A 23,702-nucleotide genomic window follows, 5' to 3' on the forward strand; every position below is an offset into this window, starting at 1 on the left:
TTTGAAGTTTACATTTCACACGAAGTATTTTTATTACTTGTTCGTCACATTAGTAATGCTCGATATATGAGTCGATAATTTTGTTTCTGAGGATGTTGAACCTGCACGGGAGAATATGTTTAACATATAAATATAGTTTAATTAGTAGTTTTTGAGATATATAAACTTACCAATTATGTTCAGTCGTCGATTGAGGGATCCCCGTGCGTAAAGGATTGTGACTGTAACAAATCGATTTGAATGATCATCAGGGCCAGGTATGTTGTTGATAGGTGACAGTTTCGTTATAAAAAACAATACTCGTACTTGGTACAAACTAATTAAATAATTAATACTAATTATACATCTATTTTGAGCGCGCACACATATATATGATGAGAATCCACAACAACTTATTTAACGACAGTGGTGTAAGTTAAACTTTTTCTTAAATTAGAGTTGAGTAGTAAATAGTATTAGTATGCCCTTTTTACACATAGATACAAGTGTACAATATCAAAGAAGAAAAGCGTTACCAAAGCTTGGTTGTGGCTTGACTGACTCTGAATAATGTAAGATTTCCTGATCATAGAAAGAGAACAATGAAATACACAAATATCATGGTAATAGAGAATATTAACAAAATTAATCAAACATTTTGTATTAACATTGACATACCATTTGATTAAGGTTCCCGAGTCCCTGCAAAGTTTCTGAACTGCTTCTATCCTGCTAATTGTTGTTTCGGCATTCGGATCATTCATATCAACCTATAAGAATTAACACATACGCTACACATTATGGCCCTTTAGATTCCCTACATATTACGGAGTATATAACTTAGCAGAAAAATAAATTTAATACCTTGGACCTAAGGATGGAAGAAAAATCATATAAAGCCCCGTAGACATCTTCCATAGTTTTAGTCTGAACAAACACTTTTGCCATAAGACCTGTACAATATTAATTTGTTAATATATACAAATAAATTTGCCTTTTCGGAAAAAGTTGTATGAATTATAGATGGAAGATTCAATTTAGATATATTAGGACTTTTAAGGACGCCCTTATTAATTAGTAGGTCGCCCACACCATAATAAAAGACGTCTGATCAATGTCTTACATAGATCCTGGTGGACTAGTAAGGCCAACATGTGGTCACATAAAGCGACGTAGTTTTCAGGTAATTTAAACCGATCGCGATATTCTATAGAGAGAAGACTAGTCTATTTTACGAACGAGGATATATTTTCTATACTAAAACATATTTTTTTGAATGTAAACTAAAGGATAATTAGTGTAATAGTACTTTTAATCATTTTTCAACTTGTATAGATACCACATATATATAACACATAACCAAAAAAGCAAAATACATCAATAGCGATATATTTGAGTTTTCAAGTTATGTTAGTATAGGGTTTGAGCTAAAGTTATGTGCATTCTCATGTAGTAATCTCTTAAATGAACGTGCAAGGAAATTGTGTAAAAGTGTATATATATGCCATATTTAAATACAATCATCCTATTTTCTAATAATAATAACCAACTTGAATTAGAAATGGAGCATTTGTGTATACGGGCGATCTACTTTTTGATAGATGTTCGTGGAATGCAAAGACGTAAGTCTGGTTGTTTGTCTTGTGTTGGGGTTCAACATGCGTGGAACGTTTGCTAAGGTGTGATAAATTGTTAGTATCAAATAGATCTTTAGATATTGTAAAATAGATTAAATAGAGTATGAAGAAATTTATATCCCAAGTAAATCTTATAATTTATTCTAATTTATTTTTTTACTTAAATAAATATAAAAAAATTAGTAGCATAAATTAAAGCCAGACAACTTACCTTCTGATGTTTTTATTCCCGTTCTAAAAACCTGGATGTTATTGTAGCATAAAGCAAGATCTCCAAATGTAACAACCTGATTAAGAATTGGTCATCATGATCGTAATGTTGAAGTAATACGCGAGTAAGATTTTTTTAAGTAGTTTGTAGATATGTATATACAATAAAATGTGTAAAAGAACAGATTTTTTTTTTCTTCCCAGTTATGTATTTAATAGATCACTCTTCCATTCTTATAGAGGGTCGGTTACTCGGTTTACTATATATTTTTTTTCTTTTTTATTTTATATTACTAGCCGCCACAGGTATCTGGAAGCAAGTCTCGCTCTTGAGTAGTGGGAAGATGACTTTTTCTAACCGAGGGTAGAGAACAATTTCTCTTCCCGGGATGGAGAAATTGCTTCCCTTTTGTTTATAGGGTATAGTAGGAGCAGACTTATGAAGGGGAAGGGTGGAGCGCTCGCCCTCAGTGGATTTGCAATTTTTAGTATAAATTTTTTTCATTTTTCAATTTTGACCTCGGTGAATTTTTTGCCCCAAAACCTTCGTATTTTGCCCCAAAACTTTCGTATTTTGCTCAAAAACCTTTAAATTTTGCCCCAAAACCTCCATATTTTGTCAAAAAAATCCCTAAGTTTTTTAAAAAAAATTCGTATCCGGTAAAAAAATTTCCTGGCTCCGCCACTAAAGTATAGGAAAGAGACTGTCTACACTTTACCACCCTCTACCTCACTTTCGTGGGATTAGGTATTGTTGTTGTTTAACAATTGTTAATTGACCGCAACCAATTAATGTATTTACTGTACCTGCAAAATGGCAAAAAACCTGAATGTCGAGGGATTACGGAATCGAGACAGAAATTCTACACAATCACCAACGTATGCTAAAGCATTCGTCACCATCTCATTTAAACAACGAATCGCATTCTCCGAATTCTCTTCATAAGTCAAATCCTAGAGTGAAACATTCAAATTATATAGCATTACAATTGTAATTGCAGTTGTAATTGATGATGTAGCGTGAGGGTACGAAATAGTATTATCTTTACTAGGAAATACTACAAAATATGACACAAGTTTTATTAATTTACGGATTGGGATATACCTAAACCTTGCTACAACACTATAGGCAGTGTACCTAATCGTAGAGTAGTGTAGTTTTTAGTAAGTCCGGTTCGTTCCACAGGGAGCTGGTGATACTTACTATATTTTTAACAACTATATTTATACAAAATATATATAATTATATAAGTAGTAATATATTATAAAAGGGGAGTTTTACCGTTTAATGACCGGTTTGTCGATTCTATATTTTAAGCGCAAAGATAAATGACGATAATTAAAGTGCGTAAAATAATGACAATAAATAAAATGACAGTAAATAAAATTGCGAGTAATAAAATGACAGTAAATAAAGATACGATGAGAAATACAATAAAAGAATTATGCTTATTTAAACTTCCGTAATCATGATGTTTAACGTTTTGATTTTAATTAATTGTTACTCGGGTTAATTGTCCTTTGTCATGGTTTATTTGATACCTATCTGGTTTTTGTCCATAATAGTCCATCGGTCATAAATATAAAGTGCGAGTGTCCTCGTCAAATTACCCTTATACCCGAAGTCAAATATTCCAACTAATTAAGGATTTAAACTGTGACGCAGTTATCACTTCTGTCAACAATTACACCAGTTATCACTGTATGTAATCCACCCCTGTTTTGATTAGATATGAATATTAATTTACCCACTTGATCAGTTTGAATAATCAATTACCCAACCCGAATAATTAATTAAATGATTATAATAGGACAACGTCACTAAATAGGACAACCATAATCATTATTAATTATTAGGTTAATTAATTTGAAGATAGGTTCGACAGAATCCAATGAGTTGTCACTCAATTAGACAATACCCCCCATCTATTAATAGTCAATAGTCCAATTTCCACAAGTGTCGGTCTTTTGCCCAAACCTTAATTATGGTACAAAATTCAATAACCCCGTCTTAATATTTTAGCCCAACATCACGATTACTTCGGCTCAAATAATCATAATAATAACTTAGTTACGAGACATTAAATTAAAAAGGAAGAACATAGCTTACAGTGATGATTAATCGCGTAGTGTTACACGGACAGAGTTCTGACTTAAATCCTTACAATATTCGCTAACATACCATTATTATTATTATCTAAAATTAAAATTAAAATTATAATATATATAAATATGTTTACAGAAAGATAGAAAGAGAGAATTTGGAATAGATCTATAATCGATATTCGTTCTTTTATAGACGAATTTTGAATTCAAACTTTCACTTATGACCCCTTAACTATGCTCAATTAACAACTTTTTATTATTTATTATTATTCTTATTATGAATTATTTAAATATTATATTTTATTCTTGTGCATAGTTGACTCGTAATTTTTACACCGTTGCGTCGAGCGTTGAGAGTTGACTCATGTCCCGGTTCCGGATTTTGACTCATAAATATGTATAAACATGATTTTGACTTCATTTAATTGAAAATTTTTCAAATTTTCACAAAATTTGGCAAATAAACCAAGTATAAACCTGAGAGAATTTATAACCCTTCCCCACACTTAAGATCATGCAATGCCCTCATTTGCATGAAATCAGACTATAATTTAAATTCATGAGGGTGATTAGCGTAGAAAAGTGATTAAAAATACCGAGTTTGTAATTACAAAGCTCGTCGAATGATAGATGGCGCCTCATCGTTCATTCCTTCATTTGTTATATCATATTTGTTGTTTTGCATCTTGTCGTCAAAATTAGTACCTTTTGCTGAACTTTAATGACAGTCTTTGAAAGTGCATTGTTTTACCCTGTTTTGTACATAAGATAAAATACAAACATATTTATATATATATTTTTGAAGTTTGGTTTATAACCCCACTTTTCAAAAATTTATAAAGTATAATATTTTTGGCATACTTTAAATCAATAAAATTAAAAATAATGATAACAAAATTTGTCGCCCCGCCCTCGGGTAAAGTAATTTCGGCTTAATGACCTAGTCTTCAACTCACGACGAATTTTAGAAATCATTTTTTCAACTTAATGAATTAAAGTAAATTTTGTTTTTTAAAAACTTAAATTAAAATGCATATTAATTTCATAAAAAAAACCTACAAAACAAAAATTCAGAATGGAGGGAGAAAACTAGTTCTTTAGTGTCTGCTAGCGGAAAAGACCAATCGGATTCCATTCTCGGAACTACACGAGAACAGAACAACTAACTCCAAACAGCATTTTCTTTTTAGAATATTTGAATCTCCTCACACTTAGGTAGCCGTGGTGTCAAAATTGTGATTAACTTCATCGTTAATTTCTCTTGGTCCATAATCAACTTGCATATCCGTGACTTTTTCTTTAAGCCATTGGTCGGATTCCTGTGTAATATCCACAATTTCAACTAGTTTCTCCTTTTCTTTAGGTGATAGATTGGATACTAACCGGTTACATAACTTAAAGTTCCCCTTGGTTTTAGCATCGCGAATCCGTTTAATAAGTTTCTTCATTGAACTATTAATAACGGGATCATTTAATTTCGTATCAACAACGGGGTTCTTTGTTATCATGTCATCATTAGGTGTTACTTCATTTTCCCCACACTTAGGCGTTTCATTATTGCTAAGTATTACCGTTGGAGTTGGTAAAACAACATGGTTCTTACCAATCGTTTTTGCTGGTTCAACGGTTTTGGTTGGTGGAGATTTAGTCTTTCGAATCATAAAGGTGATCGATTTGTCACCACTACCAAGTGTCATTCTACCATTTCCTACATCAAATAACGCCTTGGTGGACGCTAAGAATGGTCGACCTAAAATTAGATGAATGTTTGGGTCCTCTTCTATGTTAATGACAATGAATTCGACTAGAAAGGTTAAATTGCCTACTTGAACGGGTAGGTTGTCAACAATTCCAACTGGGTGTTTAATGGTTTGATCAAAGAGTCGAACACTCATATCCGTTGGACTTAACTTACCTACTCCTAATCTCTTATATAATGAAAGAGGCATAACACTTACACTTGTACCTAAATCTGCTAGTGCATCATACATGACACAATCACTAAGTAGACAAGGAACAATAAATTCACCCGGATCACCTATCCTAGGAGGAGGTTTTGGTGGAACTGTCTTCACCGGGTTTACTTCTACGGCTTTTGTTTCTTGTACTTTCTTATTCTTTTTCTTCTTCTTCTTTCCAGAGGTATCACAATCTTTATTACCTATCACTTGCTCATACTCAACTCCTTTTCTTGGAAACGGGATGGGTGGTTTGTATGGTGCCACCACTGACTTTACATACTCGGGTGGTGGTGGTGTAACTTCTTCATTGTTACTCTCATCTAAAACCTTCCCATCTTCTGATGCTGGTTTTTCAGAATTTGTTGAAACCATATTAACATTTTCATTCCGAGGATTTACTTCAGTATTACTCGGTAGCTTTCCTTGTTTCCTTTCACTCATCAATCTAACAAGAGTACCTACTTGTTTTTCTAGATTCAAAATAGAAGCTTGTTGAGTTCTAAATGACTGATCAAACCTCTCATTCGTTTGAGTTTGAGTTTCAATAAATTGTGTTTGAGATTCAACTAGCTTAAATACCACTTCTTCCAGATTTGACTTTTTCTCTTCGGTTTGTTGTGGTGGTTTATACAAGCCAGGTCTTTGTTGATTGACAGTGTTGTTTTGAGTTGGTTGGTTATTCGGATCTTGTTGGTTATACGAGTTATTGTCGGGTCCTTTTGGATTGTAAAGAATGTTTTGATTTCGATTGAAGTTTGGCCTTGGCGGTTGATAATTATTCTGATAACTATTTTCCAGCCTTTGGTTCATGTAGACAACATTCTCACGTTGTTCCATCGTTTGTTCAATGTGACAGTCTTTCATTAAGTGTGGTCCACCGCATTGCTCACAACTGATTCGTATTGCGTGAATATCTTTATTCATCTTTTCCATTCGTCTCTCGAAAGCATCTATTTTTGCGGAAACGGAATCAAAGTTATGGCTAGAATCGGCTCTAGCCGCTTTAGATGAACAATATATATCTTTCTCTTGGTGCCACTCATGAGAGTGGGAGGCTGTGTTATCAATAATTTTGTAAGCTTCAGTTGCGGTTTTCTTCATAATGGAACCACCAGCTGTTATGTCGATGTCTTTTCGTGTAGCAACGTTGACACCTTGGTAGAATATTTTTACTATTTGATAAGTGTCTAAACCGTGTTGAGGACATCCTCTCAACAACTTTCCAAATCTTGTCCACGCCTCATATAGAGTTTCATTTGACTTTTGTGTGAACCTAACAATTTCTCCTTGAAGTCTCACGGCTTTAGATGCCGGAAAGAATCTTTTAAGAAATTTCTCAACTAAAACATCCCATGTGTCAATCGCCCCTTCAGGTAACGATTCTAACCAATCTTTGGCTTCTCCCTTTAAAGTCCAGGGAAACAACATGAGATAGATCTGTTCATCCTCAACTTCTCGGATTTTAAATAGTGTACAGATCCTATTAAACGTACGAAGATGTTCGTTTGGATCTTCCTTCGGCGCACCACTATATTGGCACTGATTAGTTACCATGTGTAGGATTTGTCCTTTGATTTCATAATCTGGCGCATTAATGTCTGGCTTAATAATGGCGTGACCTTGGCCCGTGCGTGTGGCTCTCATTCGGTCTTCCATACTTAGAGGTTCCAGATTTTCCATAATTGAATTTGTTGAATACGAATCACTAGAAGATTCTGATTTAATGGTTTGTGGTTCAGGAGGAATGATTAGTGGTTCTGGATCTTGGAATTGTCCCTGAATATTCTCCGGATTCTCAATTGTGAGGTCGGGTTCAAAAGATGGATTATCGGAAATTTGAGTTGGAGTTCTTGGTCGACTAGATGATGATTCTAAAGAAAAATCAACGGCGACAATATTGGCTAGATGTCTTGATCGAGTTATAGGTGGTGAACGTATGAAAGGTGGTGAACGTTTTACTCGGTGCATTCACTGAATATCCTATTAGTTTTTAAAAGGAAAGAAAAATTATATAAGTTATCCAATTAATAGACTTTTCTGATTTTGCCCACGTTTCGAATAGCAGAGGGGCAGGATTCGTTTGGTCTCAATATAATTGAGTACTGTTTGGCTCCAATAACCCGGTCCACGTACAAATCCAACTATTACTACGAACCAGAAAATTTTGATGTCTATCAATTTAACCACTTAAAATAAATTTTCGTAATTTTAAGAAATTTAGATAAGAAGTAGAATAAAAATCTTATCCTAAAACTAGAATAGCGAGAAATAAGAAAGAAAAAAAAAACGCGTCGAAAAAGGTCGAAAAATAAAAGGTCGAAAAATAGGCGTCGAAAAATAAAAATAAGAAAGTAGCGCGAAAAATGGCGTCGCAAAATTCTAAAGCACATAAATCTTAGTCTAAGGAATAAGCACTTAAGGGATTTTACGGCAAACCTAAAAATTCTAGAAATAAAAATAACTATGGCAAAACTAAACTTAATACTAAAAATTGTAACTAGAGTCTAAAAATCTAAAGGTAATAAAAAAAAAACTTGTTTTTTAATTTTTTTTTATTTCGTTTTTTAAGGATTTTAAATTTTTTTTTTTAAAAAAATTTTTTTTTTGTTATATAAATTTTTTTTTAAAACTTTTTTTTTTTTTTTTAAAAAAACGATTTTTTTTTTACAATTTTTTTTTAAAACGAATTTTTTTTTCTTTAAAAAAAAACGATTTTTTTTTTACACAAATTTTTTTTTTTTTTTTTAAAAAAAAACGAAATTTTTTTTTCTTAAAAAAAACGATTTTTTTTTTTTAAAAACGATTTTTTTTTTAAAAAACGATTTTTTTCTTAAAAAAACGATTTTTTTTTACAAATTAATAATTTTTTTATAATTATAATTTTTTTTCAAAACTTTTTTTTTTTAATTCATTTACTATTCATGAATAGTAAATGAAAATAAATTAATTAATTTACTATTCACATGAAAGCGACATGATAGAAATTATTAATTATAAGTTACATAATATACCCCTGAAGTATTTAATAAATACGACTTTTTAAAATTTACGTATGATTCTAAAATATTATTATATTATTATATTCTATTTCAATATTATTATATTATTATATTCTATTTCAATATTATTATATTATTATATTTTATTTCAATATTATTATAATTAAAAATATAGCGTTTTAGCGCTCCCCGGCAGCGGCGCCAAAAACTTGATGATGTAGCGTGAGGGTACGAAATAGTATTATTTTTACTAGGAAATACTACAAAATATGACACAAGTTTTATTAATTTACGGATTGGGATATACCTAAACCTTGCTACAACACTATAGGCAGTGTACCTAATCGTAGAGTAGTGTAGTTTTTAGTAAGTCCGGTTCGTTCCACAGGGAGCTGGTGATACTTACTATATTTTTAACAACTATATTTATACAAAATATATATAATTATATAAGTAGTAATATATTATAAAAGGGGAGTTTTACCGTTTAATGACCGGTTTGTCGATTCTATATTTTAAGCGCAAAGATAAATGACGATAATTAAAGTGCGTAAAATAATGACAATAAATAAAATGACAGTAAATAAAATTGCGAGTAATAAAATGGCAGTAAATAAAGATACGATGAGAAATACAATAAAAGAATTATGCTTATTTAAACTTCCGTAATCATGATGTTTAACGTTTTGATTTTAATTGATTGTTACTCGGGTTAATTGTCCTTTGTCATGGTTTATTTGATACCTATCTGGTTTTTGTCCATAATAGTCCATCGGTCATAAATATAAAGTGCGAGTGTCCTCGTCAAATTACCCTTATACCCGAAGTCAAATATTCCAACTAATTAAGGATTTAAACTGTGACGCAGTTATCACTTCTGTCAACAATTACACCAGTTATCACTGTATGTAATCCACCCCTGTTTTGATTAGATATGAATATTAATTTACCACTTGATCAGTTTGAATAATCAATTACCCAACCCGAATAATTAATTAAATGATTATAATAGAACAACGTCACTAAATAGGACAACCATAATCATTATTAATTATTAGGTTAATTAATTTGAAGATAGGTTCGACAGACTCCAATGAGTTGTCACTCAATTAGACAATACCCCCCATCTATTAATAGTCAATAGTCCAATTTTCACAAGTGTCGGTCTTTTGCCCAAACCTTAATTATGGTACAAAATTCAATAACCCCGTTTTAATATTTTAGCCCAACATCACGATTACTTCGGCTCAAATAAGCATAATAATAACTTAGTTACGAGACATTAAATTAAAAAGGAAGAACATAGCTTACAGTGATGATTAATCGCGTAGTGTTACACGGACAGAGTTCTGACTTAAATTCTTACAATATTCGCTAACATACCATTATTATTATTATCTAAAATTAAAATTAAAATTATAATATTGTTATAATAATAATAATAATATAGATATGGATAGTCAATTTTGGTGTATACATATAGTCAATTTTGGTACACAAAGTATGTATTTTTATATTGAGATTTTAGGCTATAAATACTCATGAATGCAAGCATTAAACTTGCACCATTTCTCACACTTACAAAGTGTTTCTTTCTTTCTCTCCATTATCATCTTTGTTCTTACACTTCATTATTAGTATTCTAAATCAAGAATCAAACCACTAAAGGTAGTTATAAGCCTACTGAATTATAACATCAAGAATCAAACCACTAAAGGTAGTTATAAGCCTACTGAATTATAACACGTTATCAGCACGATAATCTTAATACTAAATATGGTTGGCTCTGCCACCAAAATGATATATGGTCGGTTATACCACCAAAATGATATATGGTCGGTTATACCACCAAAATGATATATGGTCGGTTATACCACCAGAATGATATAGGTCGGTTATACCACCTGAAAAAATATATGGTCGACACTGTCGCCAAATTTTCATTTATGTTTACTAATATTTATATTTTTGTTATATAACATTTATTTATGATTACTTACACATGGTCGACACTGTCACCTACTTATCATTTATGTTATATTAAATTTATGTTTAATGTTTATATACTTATGAATATAAATTGACTCTAATTTATCATGATGTTTGTTTTAATTTTTGATAATAGAAAATGTCGAATCTGGAAAAGCTTAAATTTACTCCTTTAGAATCAACTGGAAACAACTACATGCCATGGGTTATAAAAGTAAAAATGCATCTTAAATCAATGGGCATTCTTGAAACCATAAATGAAAACAACACTTGTTCTGAAAAAGAACAAGCTACGGCATGTTGCTTTATTCATCAACATATTGATGAATGCTTACAAAATAATTATGTGACTGTAGAAGATCCCCATGTTTTATGGGAAGGTCTCAAAAGCAGATTCAATAATCAAAGAGAAATTTTACTTCCAGCTGCAATGGAACAATGGAGAACATTAAGGTTCCAAGACTTTAAGAAAGTAAATGAATACAGCTCAGCTCTGTATAATACATGTTCACAACTTAAATTCTGTGGACATGAAATTAGTGATGCAGACATGATGGAGAAAACTTTCTCCACAATGAATGCTGCAAACATCACAGTGCAAAGAAATTTGAGAATGCTAAAGTTCAAAACATATCCTGAACTTAATTCATATCTCTTAGTTGCAGAGCAAAATGATGAGCTATTAATGAAAAATCAGCAATCCCGTCCTACTGGTACACTTGCAATCCCTGAAGCAAATACTGCAAATAATTATAAACAGGGACAAGGACGCGGGCAAGGTCGTGGTTATAATAACCATCACCATCATCATGCCAAAAGCCATAACTATGGTAGAAACCATCCTTATGGTAATGGTAATGGGCGTGGACGTGGTCGTGGTCGTGGCCGTGGTGGTCAAAGAAATAGTAATCCACGAAAATATAAATATCAACCACAAAACAAGCCCATTAAACAAGATGTTGAAGAAAATTCTTCTAAAAATTCTGAAGAATCTTGCTACAGATGTGGTAGAATGGGCCACTGGGCTAATACTTGCCGAACATCTAAACATCTTGTTAAGATGTATCAGGATTCGCTGAAAGGTAAAGAAAAGGAAGTAAATTTTGTGGATAATATTGATCCAACAGTCACTGAGAAACCATCTGATTTATATGAAGATTTCTTGAATGTTTAAGTTGTGTGTTTTTTGAAAAATAAACGATTTAATATCGTCTGTCTTTGTCATTATGTTTGCTAAATGTTTCAGTACTATCTATTTGCGTTTAAAATATTGTGTAATATTAATGTACTCACTATTTATTTCTTATATATGAAGTTCAATATGAATTTTGCTGGAATACAACATCAATCAAGTGGTGGAGATCTCTGTATAGCAGACAGTGGAACTACACACACTATACTTAAATCCGAGAAATATTTTATTGATCTAAAACCAACGGAAGGAACTATACATACAATATCAGGACCTGCTAACTTGATAAAAGGGATAGGAAAGGAAAATTTCATACTACCAAATGGTACAAAATTTTTAATAAATGATGCCTTATTTTCTCCCAAGTCAAGCAGAAATTTATTGAGTTTCTCCGACATATACCTTAACGGGTATGATTATCAGTCAGTGACAACAGAAAATGAGAAATATTTAAGTATCACTGACAAGAGTCATGTGGTTGAAAAACTGCCAAGACTTAGTTCTGGATTACATTATACACATATAAATGTACCAGAAATACATATGGTAGTTAACGAAAAATATATTGATCCTGGTGTATTCAGTTTATGGCATAACAGATTAGGCCATCCAGGATCAACAATGATGAAAAGGATTATTGAATGTACTCATGGACATCCACTAAAGGATAGAAAAATCCATCATGATACAATGGTTCCATGTACATCTTGCTCTCTTGGAAAATTGATAACTAGACCCTCACCACTTAAGGTTGAGAAAGAATCACCAATGTTTCTTGAAAGAATTCAAGGTGATATATGTGGACCAATTCATCCACCATGTGGACCATTTAGATATTTCATGGTTCTAATAGACGCATCTAGCAGATGGTCTCATGTTTGTCTGTTATCAAGCCGTAATGTGGCATTTGCAAAATTTCTTGCCCAAATTATTAAATTGAGAGCTCATTTTCCTGATTACACCATTAAAAGGGTGAGACTTGATAATGCTGGTGAATTTACATCTCAAGCATTTAATGACTATTGCATGTCTATAGGAATTGTTGTTGAACATTCTGTTGCTCATGTGCATACACAAAATGGTTTAGCCGAGTCATTGATTAAACGTTTACAGTTAATCGCTAGACCATTGATAATGAGAACAAAACTCCCTGTATCTATATGGGGTCATGCAATTTTACATGCTGCTGCATTGATTCGCATCAGACCAAGTGCAAGTCATAAATATTCCCCCCTACAACTTGCTTTTGGTCAAGAGCCAAATATTTCCCATCTTAGAACATTTGGTTGTGCAGTGTATGTTCCAATTGCGACACCACAACGTACAAAAATGGGTCCTCAAAGGAGGTTGGGAATATATGTTGGATATGAAACATCTTCAATATTAAGGTATATTGAACCTATGACAGGTGACGTTTTTACAGCACGTTTTGCTGATTGTCATTTTAATGAAACATTGTTCCCTAGATTAGGGGGAGAAATGAAAAATAAAGAAAATGATGTTTCATGGTGTGAACCTCAATTAAAGTATCTTGATCCTCGCACAAAAGAATGCGAGACAGAAGTTCAAAAGATAATGCATATACAAGAACTTGCAAATCAATTGCCTGATGCATTTACAGATACAAAAACGGTGACAAAATCATATATACCAGCAGTAAATACTCCAGCTCGAATTGAAATTCCAAAAGCTGGCAATAACGTCACTCATGAATCTTTGCCACGTCAGAAACGTGGAAGACCAATCGGTTCAAAGGATAAAAATCCTCGAAAAAGAAAATCAGCTGATAATGAAGTAAAAGAAAGTGTTCAAGAAGAACCACAAATCAGTACTCCTACTGCAGAGGAGATTGATGATGTCAATACAGAAATTGCAATCAATTATGCATATTCAAAAATATTATGGAACCGAAATGAAATGAAAAATCTTGATGAGAAATTTTCATTTAATGTTGCATATGACATCATGAATAATGATGATGATCCAGAACCAACATCTATGGTTGAATGTCAAAATAGACATGATTGGGCTCAATGGAAAGAAGCAATACGAGCTGAATTAGAATCACTCAATAAAAGAAAAGTTTTCGGATCCATCATTCTCACTCCTAAAGATGTGAAACCTGTAGGATACAGATGGATTTTTGTCCGAAAAAGAAATGAGAAAAATGAAGTTACAAGGTATAAAGCTAGACTTGTAGCTCAAGGTTTTTCTCAAAGACCGGGAATTGATTATGAAGAAACTTATTCTCCTGTTATGGATGCAATTACTTTTAGGTACTTAATCAGTCTGGCAGTTTCTAAAAATTTAGAAATGCATCTCATGGATGTTGTGACTGCTTATCTATATGGATCACTTGATAGTGATATATATATGAAGATACCTGAAGGATTTAAGGTACCAGAAGCATCAAATGCAAAACCCAAAGAAATGTATTCGATTAAATTACAAAGATCTTTATATGGGTTAAAACAATCGGGACGTATGTGGTATAACCGATTAAGTGATTACTTGATAAGCAAAGGGTATACAAATAATCTTACTTGCCCTTGTGTTTTCATTAAGAAAACAACATCCGGATATGTGATCATAGCTGTTTATGTTGATGATCTTAACATCATAGGTACAAATAAAGAGATCCATGAAGCCATTCAACTTCTAAAGAAAGAATTTGAAATGAAAGATCTCGGAAAAACCAAGTATTGCCTTGGTTTACAAATTGAGCATATGCCTAATGGTTTACTTGTACATCAAACAACATATACTGAAAAGATTTTGAAACGTTTCAATATGGACAAGGCAAAACCATTAAGTACTCCTATGGTTGTTAGATCACTCAATGTTGAAGCTGATCCATTTCGTCCATGTGAAGATCAAGAAGACATTCTTGGACCAGAAGTACCATATCTTAGTGCAATTGGAGCTCTTATGTATCTTACAAATTGTACAAGACCTGACATTTCTTTTGCAGTTAATTTGTTGGCAAGGTTCAGCTCTGCTCCTACCAAAAGACACTGGAATGGGATCAAACACATATTTCGATACCTTCGAGGAACTACTGATTTAGGATTATTTTATTCTAACGAATCAAAACAAGATTTGGTTGGTTATGCAGATGCAGGTTATTTATCTGATCCACATAAAGCTAAATCTCAAACTGGATATGTATTCCTAAATGGAGGTACTGCAATATCATGGCGTTCTAAAAAACAAACACTTGTTGCTACATCGTCAAATCATGCCGAAGTGATTGCATTACATGAAGCTACTCGAGAATGTTTTTGGTTGAGATCAATGACACAACTCATTACTGATTCTTGTGGACTAGAACGCGATAAAAGTCCAACAACTATCTATGAAGATAATGCAGCTTGCATAGCACAGATGAAAGAAGGGTATATCAAAAGTGACCGAACAAAACACATACCACCTAGATTCTTCTCATACACTCAAAATCTCATTAAGGACAACCAGATTGAAATGAGATATGTGCAATCTAGCAAAAACTCTGCTGATCTTTTCACGAAAGCACTTCCAACTGCTATTTTCAGAACACACGTTCATAACATTGGCATGAGACATGTTCAAATGATGTAACAGCTGAAGCGATGTCTACTTGAGGGGGAGTCAACTCCATGCTGCACTCTTTTTCCCTTAGCTAAAGTTTTTTTCCCACTGGGTTTTCTTTAGCAAGGTTTTTAACGAGGCAGTAATTTATAGTTGATCTTCAACAAAATAAAATTGCTATCCAAGGGGGAGTGTTATAATAATAATAATAATATAGATATGGATAGTCAATTTTGGTGTATACATATAGTCAATTTTGGTACACAAAGTATGTATTTTTATATTGAGATTTTAGGCTATAAATACTCATGAATGCAAGCATTAAACTTGCACCATTTCTCACACTTACAAAGTGTTTCTTTCTTTCTCTCCATTATCATCTTTGTTCTTACACTTCATTATTAGTATTCTAAATCAAGAATCAAACCACTAAAGGTAGTTATAAGCCTACTGAATTATAACATCAAGAATCAAACCACTAAAGGTAGTTATAAGCCTACTGAATTATAACAAATATATATAAATATGTTTACAGAAAGATAGAAAGAGAGAATTTGGAATAGATCTATAATCGATATTAAAAGACGAATTTTGAATTCAAACTTTCACTTATGACCCCTTAACTATGCTCAATTAACAACTTTTTATTATTTATTATTATTCTTATTATGAATTATTTAAATATTATATTTTATTCTTGTGCATAGTTGACTCGTAATTTTTACACCGTTGCGTCGAGCGTTGAGAGTTGACTCATGTCCCGGTTCCGGATTTTCGAACGTCCTTGCGTACTATTTTATATCGTGTACTTTGCGTTTTGTAACTTGTACTCTTGTCATTTTTAGACGTTCCTCATCAATAATTTGAACCTTTTTAATTGTATGTTGTACTTTTGAGCTTTTTGGACCTTTGTGTCTTCAATTCGTCGTTTTCGCCTTTTGTCTTCGCACTTATTTAATATAAACGAATATTACTTGAAAATGGAACAATTGCAACTAAAATCTTGTCTTTCTTGGGGGATAATGCTATGAAATATATGTTCCTTTTTAGCCTTATCAGTAATTAACCAACAACCAGGTTATAATATCATGAAAAAAAGTAGTACCTTGAGATTATTAGCATATTTACTCCAGATCTCATCTGGCCAAAATATGAGTGATTTGGGGGTTTCATTTATGTCCAACCAAAAATCTCTAATGACGTCTCCTTGCTACATTAATGCATAAATGATACATTATTGATGAAGTAAATAATATTTTCTTATAATAATGTGAAAAGTTAAGTTAATCTTGTTAAATATTAAAAATCAGTGTCGTCTTAGTATTTTATTGGTCATGTTAGAGACATAAAATATGGACCTATATAAACGTTAACTTTGTATTAGATATAAAAAGATATATAGTACTAAAAAATCATCAATAGAAAAGAAATCAATCTACTATTATATTATATGATAAATGAATTTTTATGATTTGATTATGAAAAAAATATAAATGAATTTATTATTATATAGCTTTGCACATGTTACCTAGACGACTATGTCTAAAATGTTACCTGAAGAAATAATCCAAATGGAGTTGTGAGAGTATCTGGAAACAACATTTCTTCGCCAGAGATGTGAAAGAGTTTTGCAAACGCCTCAACAAAAATTGAACTGACCGCGTAGCAATACTCATCGTCATTAATTGTCTCAATCTGTAGATATAGTTTACAACGATGGCAAATGATATATAAGATTACTTTGCATATCCATTAACTTTTTTTTTTTTGTTAGATTGTGCCTTTTTTGACGGATTGTCTTGGCTAGGCGTTTCTATTGTTTAGCTTTCTTGTACTTTATCTGTATATATTTTTATTAAATAAATTCACCGGATAATTACCCATTACCAAAAATGAAATGTGTGGAGTGATCCGGGAGAAAGAGGGAATAGGAGAAACAACTTAATATCACTCATCACCAGCGTAATAATATTTATCACACATATGATGAATGTTTCGTCACGCTGCTTCCCCTCTTCATTTTTTTGCTTCTCCCTTGATTGAGCTCATTGCGAAAGCTCCGTACCGTTTAGCTCCGTCTGAGATTCGTGAGATGATGTCTCAGATTCAAGAATTGTTAGATCGTGGATTTATACCGAGTTCTTCACCGTGGGGTGCTCCGGTATTGTTTGTTAAAAAGAATATGGTACAATGCGTATGTGTATCGATTATTGCAAGTTGAACAAAAGAACAATGAAGAATAAGTATCTGTTACCTCGAATAGACGATTTGTTTGATCAGTTACAGGGTGCTTCGTATTTCTCAAAGATAGACCTAAGGTCTGGGTATCATCAGTTTCGTGTTGCTGAATCAGATATACCGAAAATAGCATTCAGAACGAGGTATGGTCATTACGAGTTTTTTTTTCATACCGTTTGGGTTGACGAATGCGCTGACAATCTTCATGGATTTGATGAATAGAATGTGTCATCCCTTTTTAGACAAGTTTGTGATTATGTTTATAGACGACATACTGGTGTATTACAAGACATAGGCTGAACATGTGGAACATTTGAGATAGGTTTTGGATCTGTTGAAACGTCAACAGTTGTTTGCTAAATTTTCAAAGTGTGAGTTCTGGTTAAGAGAAGTTCAGTTTTTGGGTCATGTTATCGGTGTCGAGGAGTGGATCCATCTAAAATAGAAGCGGCAATGAATTGGAATTACCCGAGGACTCTGTTGACTAAGTTGACTAAGCAAACATATCAAAGATTTCTCGAAAATAGCGGGTCCGTTGACTAAGTTGACTCGAAAAGACGTAGCCTTTCGATGGAGTAATAAACAAGAAAAGGCTTTTCAAACGTTGAAAAAGTTGTTGTGTCAGGCACCAGTGTTAGCATTACAAGAGGGTTTAAATGATTTTGTGGTATACTATGATGCTTCATTAGTCGGGTTAGGTTGTGTATTAATGCAGAGGGACATAGTAATTGCCTACGCCTCGCGTCAGTTGAAAATTCATGAGAAGATTTACCTAGTGCATGATCTTGAAATGGCTGCAGTAGTGTTTGCTTTGAAACTGTGGAGACACTAATTGCATGGAACCCATTGTGTTATATGTACAGATCACAAGAGTTTGAAGTATATCTTCTCACAGAATGAACTGAATATGCATCAGAGACGGTGGCAAGAATTGATTAAAGATTATGATTGTAAAATTAAATACCATCCGGGTAAAGCAAATGTAGTTGCAGATGCGTTAAGTCGTAAAAAGTCTAGTGAGAATGTGAAATTTCTGCGTTTGAGTATAACTTCTGATTTAATCGACCAATTGAAAACTGTTCAAGCCGTTGCTTTGGAGGATGAACATGCTAAATCTGAACTTATGACTAAACGTAAATTTGACCTAACTGATGACTCACGAGGACTTAAGACCTCTCATGACCATCTTTGGGTGAATATGCTTGTAGACTTGAGGGATTTGATGTTGACAGAAGCGCATAAATCCAGACTGACATTACATCCAGGCAGAAATAAAATGTATCATGTATCATGACTTGAAATATGTGTATTGGTGGCCTACTATAAAAACAGACGTCGCTCATTTTGTTGAAAAATGTCATATTTGTGCACAAGTGAAAGCAGAACATCAGAAACCGTATGGGTCATTACGCCAATTAGAAATTCTCGAGTGAAAATGGGAACATATTACGATGGATTTTGTGACAAAATTACCTAGAACTCAGAAAAGACAAGACATGATTTGGATAATAGTTGACCGTGTGACCAAAAGTGCTCACTTTCTAGCTACCCGTGAAACAGTGTCATTAAGTAAACTCGCCGAGCTGTAAGTGAAAGAAATAGTCAGTCGACATGGTGTGCCGTTATCGATTGTGTCAGACAGAGATTCTAGATTTGTGTCAAACATCTAGAGCAGTCTACAACAGAATTTGGCTACACGTGTGAATTTGAGTACAGCTTATCATCCTCAAACAAACGGTCAAAGTGAAAGAACCACACAAACCTTAGAGGATATGTTAAGGGCTTGTGTGCTAGAATACAATGGGTCGTGGGATAAACATCTATTGTTGTTTGAATTCGCGTATAGCAACTCATATCATTCGAGTATAGGGATGCCGCCTTATGAATTATTGTACGGTCGTCATTGCAGAACTCCGACTTATTGGTTAGAAGCCGGGGAGAAACACTTTACACGTCCTGAAATTGTTCAAATGATAGCCGAAAAAGTTGCTATTGCGAAAGAAAAGTTGAAAGCCGCTAGCGGCAGGCAGAAAATGTATGTTGATCCGCGTAGACGTCCGGTAACCTTCAGTGTGGGGGATCGTGTTTATCTGAAAGTTTCACCATGAAAAGGAGTTATCAGATTCGGTAAACGTGGCATGCTTTCGCCTACGTTTATTAGGTCGTTTCCGATCAGTGAGATTTTGAATGATCAGAACGTGGTTTTGGATCTTCCGCCAGAATTAGCCGGTATTCAAAATACTTTCAATGTGTGTTATCTATGAAAGTGTAAGGTAGATGATGAAACACAACTTTTACCATTGAAAGATTTAAAGGTTGATTTGAATAAGAAGTTAGTGAAAAAGCCGATTCGGATATTCGATCGTAAAATAACTAAGCTGAGAAAGAAAACATATTCCAATGGTGTTGATAGAGTGGAAGCACAGTTTGGATCTAACCTTATGTAGGAGATAGAAGAGTTGATGAAGACTCATTACCCTCATTTGTTTGACTTAGACCAGATTCCGAGGACAGAATCTCTTTAAGGGGGTGGATTTGTAATAGACTGAAATTCGAGCTAGTTATAAGTGGACTATATTGCCCTTAGGATTTTAGTTTTATCTTAAGTGCTTTTATTTTAATTATATGTTTAGTGTTATTTTATTATTTGGTTGAGACCAGTTTGTGACAGGGGTCACAAGACATGTTTGTTTATTTAATTTAGACTCTATTAGAGCTGCCTAACGAGGTATGAAAGATATCAGATAACTGGTAAATACTCGTGTATTGTAGGGTATGGGGTTTTAACCCAAATAAGTGTCTATTATTTGAACCTTTCTCTCATTTTCCAGAAAATTCTCAAATCACTTCACGCACCTAACTTTTTCATCTCTCTAACCCTAATCACTCAATATCAATTTAGTTCTTGAATTGTGTTAAGAAATTGATTCCTTATGTCGTTGTGAATCTATCAAGGTAAGATTTGTTGAATTTCATGTCCAAATCAGTGTCAAATTGGGTGTTTTGGTTAGGTTTTTGTTAAAAGTGATTTTGGTGTAAAAGTGCTCAAATTGGTGTTGTTTTGGTTCAAAACTTGTGGGTTTATGTTTCTAAATGTTTTGTGTACAAGAAATGGTCGGTTTTGAAGTCAAAAACAGGTCCAAGATCGAGATTTGGTGATTTTTACTCGAAACACGTCACTTTGCTGCTGCTGCAGCTGATGAACTACCTTCGATCGATGGTCGTTGACTTTCGATCGATGGTGATTGACAACCGGCCGATGGTCATTGACCATCCACCGATGGTGGAAGTCCTTCGGATTGTGAATTTTTATTAGAAGTTTGGCCGGTAGGTTAGACCCTCACCCGTTGGTGTGGCAACGGTCAACCGTTTATCTTGGACAGTCGGTAGAAGGACTTTGGCAGTGAAAATTTTACTAAGTGTTGTGTACTATCTATTATGTTGTCCGTGTGTCTAATTTTATTAGAACACTTACTGACTTGGTTTATATTATTCTCAGGAGATAAGAACAGGAGGAAGCTCAAAGTTAGATAACTGAGCTGTAGCTGGTAATTGGTGAGTAGGTCTATCTCCGGATAGAGTTTAATTAGCATGCCATGCTACTGTGATTAATTCTTTTACCATGCTTCGATTTAGTGATATTGTCATGTTTAGATGATGGTTGTCATTCTAGTTAGATGATTGCATGCTTATCGTGATTATGTGATATTATGTGCGCACTATGTTTGGCACCAGCCAGGCCAGAGGAGGCTGGGGACTCATAACTAGGCCCGAGAAGGTTAGAGTCTGTATGAGGTCAACCAGGCCGAGGAGGTTAGGTTCATTTTTGTTTTCTGTGTTTTGATTCAGCAGGAAAGGACTATCAGTAGACACTAGGTGTCGTATGCTCGTAAAAGCCGTCAATCCTCGTATTGTCTTTATTTGTATGCTAGTTGGTGGTTAGCATGTGTATAATGTGTAGGGTATAGCTTGTGTGATGCTTAAGCTATGTCTGTTAGATATTATCCATTCACTTAACGGTGGGCTAACCCCCCACCCCACCCCCACATTTACTCCCCTGCAGGTTAGATACTGCTAGTTGGATGGGTGTTACAGATGGTTTGGAATACATGTTTGACAAGACCCAACTCTGATGTTTTCTTACTTCGCTGTGACTAGAGTAAGTTACTGATGTCATGTAACACCGTTTTGTGTAATGATAGATTTAATAAGGGTTTGTAATAATTATGGATTAACTTTGAATTGTGTCCTTTTATAAATTTTAATCTGGATACTTTTGGTATTTGTTTTGATTCTAACAATCAAGTCTTCCGCTTTCTATATATAAAAAAAATGGTCGGTTAATGCGGTTTTTTGCTCACCCCTAACTAATATATCATCCACATTAGCTAAAAAACAACTCTAAGCTTCTTTTTATAAATCAAAAACACCACCTGCTCCCTTCCTTTACAACGGAGACTCTATATATGGTTCAGTGCCACCGGCTTCTTGCAATTCGCCAAAGTTTCAGTTTTCACCTCCTTCCTCTACCTTTTCACTTTTAAGTATCTTGCTCCTTCCTTCTCCATGTTCTCTCGCTTAGATCCGTTTCATTCTCTCTAAGGTGGAAGAGAGCATATCCGACGATCATATCCCTTATCCACCACCATTCTCGTGCTGAGTATGGCTATGGTATATCGGGTATTTTTACCACTCCGGCAGGTGTGGACTGTTTTGTGGCGAACATGGCCTATCTTAACGGCCATTCTCGTGGTGGCTCTGTCCATAGTTGCTTCGAACCCCTCTTTCTATTGTAACGGGTTTTCTGACAGCTTTGTTTCTTATCCTTTTGGTTCCGGAGGGTTAATTCGGTGTTAGATCTTTTCTCTAGTCGATTCTAGAGCCTTGCTGGGTTTTTGATTTCACCAAAAATCGTTCAAGGAGCGGATTATGGTGTTGACCACCAGTTGCATAATTCTCGTGGGTGGTTTCTCCTTTCCTCTCTTGTATTTTTTGCTAATTTGGTGCTTGTGTGTTTGGTGCGTCACCATGTCGTTGGTGACGGCCACCGATGATTGCTGGTAGTGGTAGTTGCACAGGTTTACCCCGTAAGTTGGTCTGGTGGGTCTATAACCTTGTTGGTAGTGGATATCCGTCGCTAATGAGTGGTGGTAAAAGGTGGATGGTCGCGGGTTTCGGTCACCGGTTAGTTGCTTTCTGCAATGGTTTACTTGTTGGGTCTTTTCTTTTTTGTTTGTGTCTTCGGGGTCGAACTAGGCAACGATCTCCTTGTTCGGTGATATGGGTTCTGCCACAGGTGGGACTGGTTTTTTTGCAGATAAGATCCTATTTGGGGCGCTTGAAAAAGTTTTCGAGGCAGACGACGTTATATGATTTTTGCTGATGCATTGGTTGTTGGCGTTCTCCTGATGGTTCTTTTTTTTTTTTTACTGAAAATGGTTATGGGTACTTCTGGTATATGGGTTTAGATTTTAGTTTTGGTTTTTTTTTTTTTTTTTTGTTGTATCAACTTGGCTTGTTAGTGCCTATTGCAGTTTGTTTTATGCTAGTTATATGCTTCGTATTGAATTGGTCTGACTTTGTATTTTGTTGGTCTTCGATTAAAACCATTTCAATTTTTAGAATTCGTGGATATGTTTTGTAGAAGCTTCTATTCTATTATTGCAAGAGAAGAAGATCAAATACGATGAACGATGTTGGATATGTGCCAAAAAATTGTTGATCCAGTTAATGAATTTCTACATATTTCATCTGCGCCAGAGAATAAAAGTAAAATGAAAAAAAAACAATGAACAGTACCAAATTTACTTAATTTGATAGTTTG

At 33.9% G+C, this 23,702-nt stretch overlaps 1 protein-coding gene across 1 annotated transcript; it reads right to left on the reverse strand.

Moving 5' to 3' along the window:
- Positions 1–49: 49 nt before the first annotated feature.
- LOC139849524 (squalene synthase 1-like) lies at positions 50–17,660 on the reverse strand. Its single transcript, XM_071839172.1, has 10 exons — positions 17,622–17,660; positions 17,195–17,335; positions 16,746–16,850; positions 2,634–2,780; positions 1,828–1,903; positions 844–932; positions 658–749; positions 484–561; positions 171–221; positions 50–101 (listed from the first exon to the last, which is right to left on the reverse strand). The coding sequence occupies exons 1-10, from the start codon at positions 17,658–17,660 to the stop codon at positions 50–52; spliced, it is 870 nt and encodes a 289-aa protein (XP_071695273.1).
- Positions 17,661–23,702: the final 6,042 nt, after the last annotated feature.

The sequence above is a fragment of the Rutidosis leptorrhynchoides genome, chromosome 5, assembly GCF_046630445.1.
Source record: "Rutidosis leptorrhynchoides isolate AG116_Rl617_1_P2 chromosome 5, CSIRO_AGI_Rlap_v1, whole genome shotgun sequence".
Classification (NCBI taxonomy): Eukaryota; Viridiplantae; Streptophyta; class Magnoliopsida; order Asterales; family Asteraceae; genus Rutidosis; species Rutidosis leptorrhynchoides.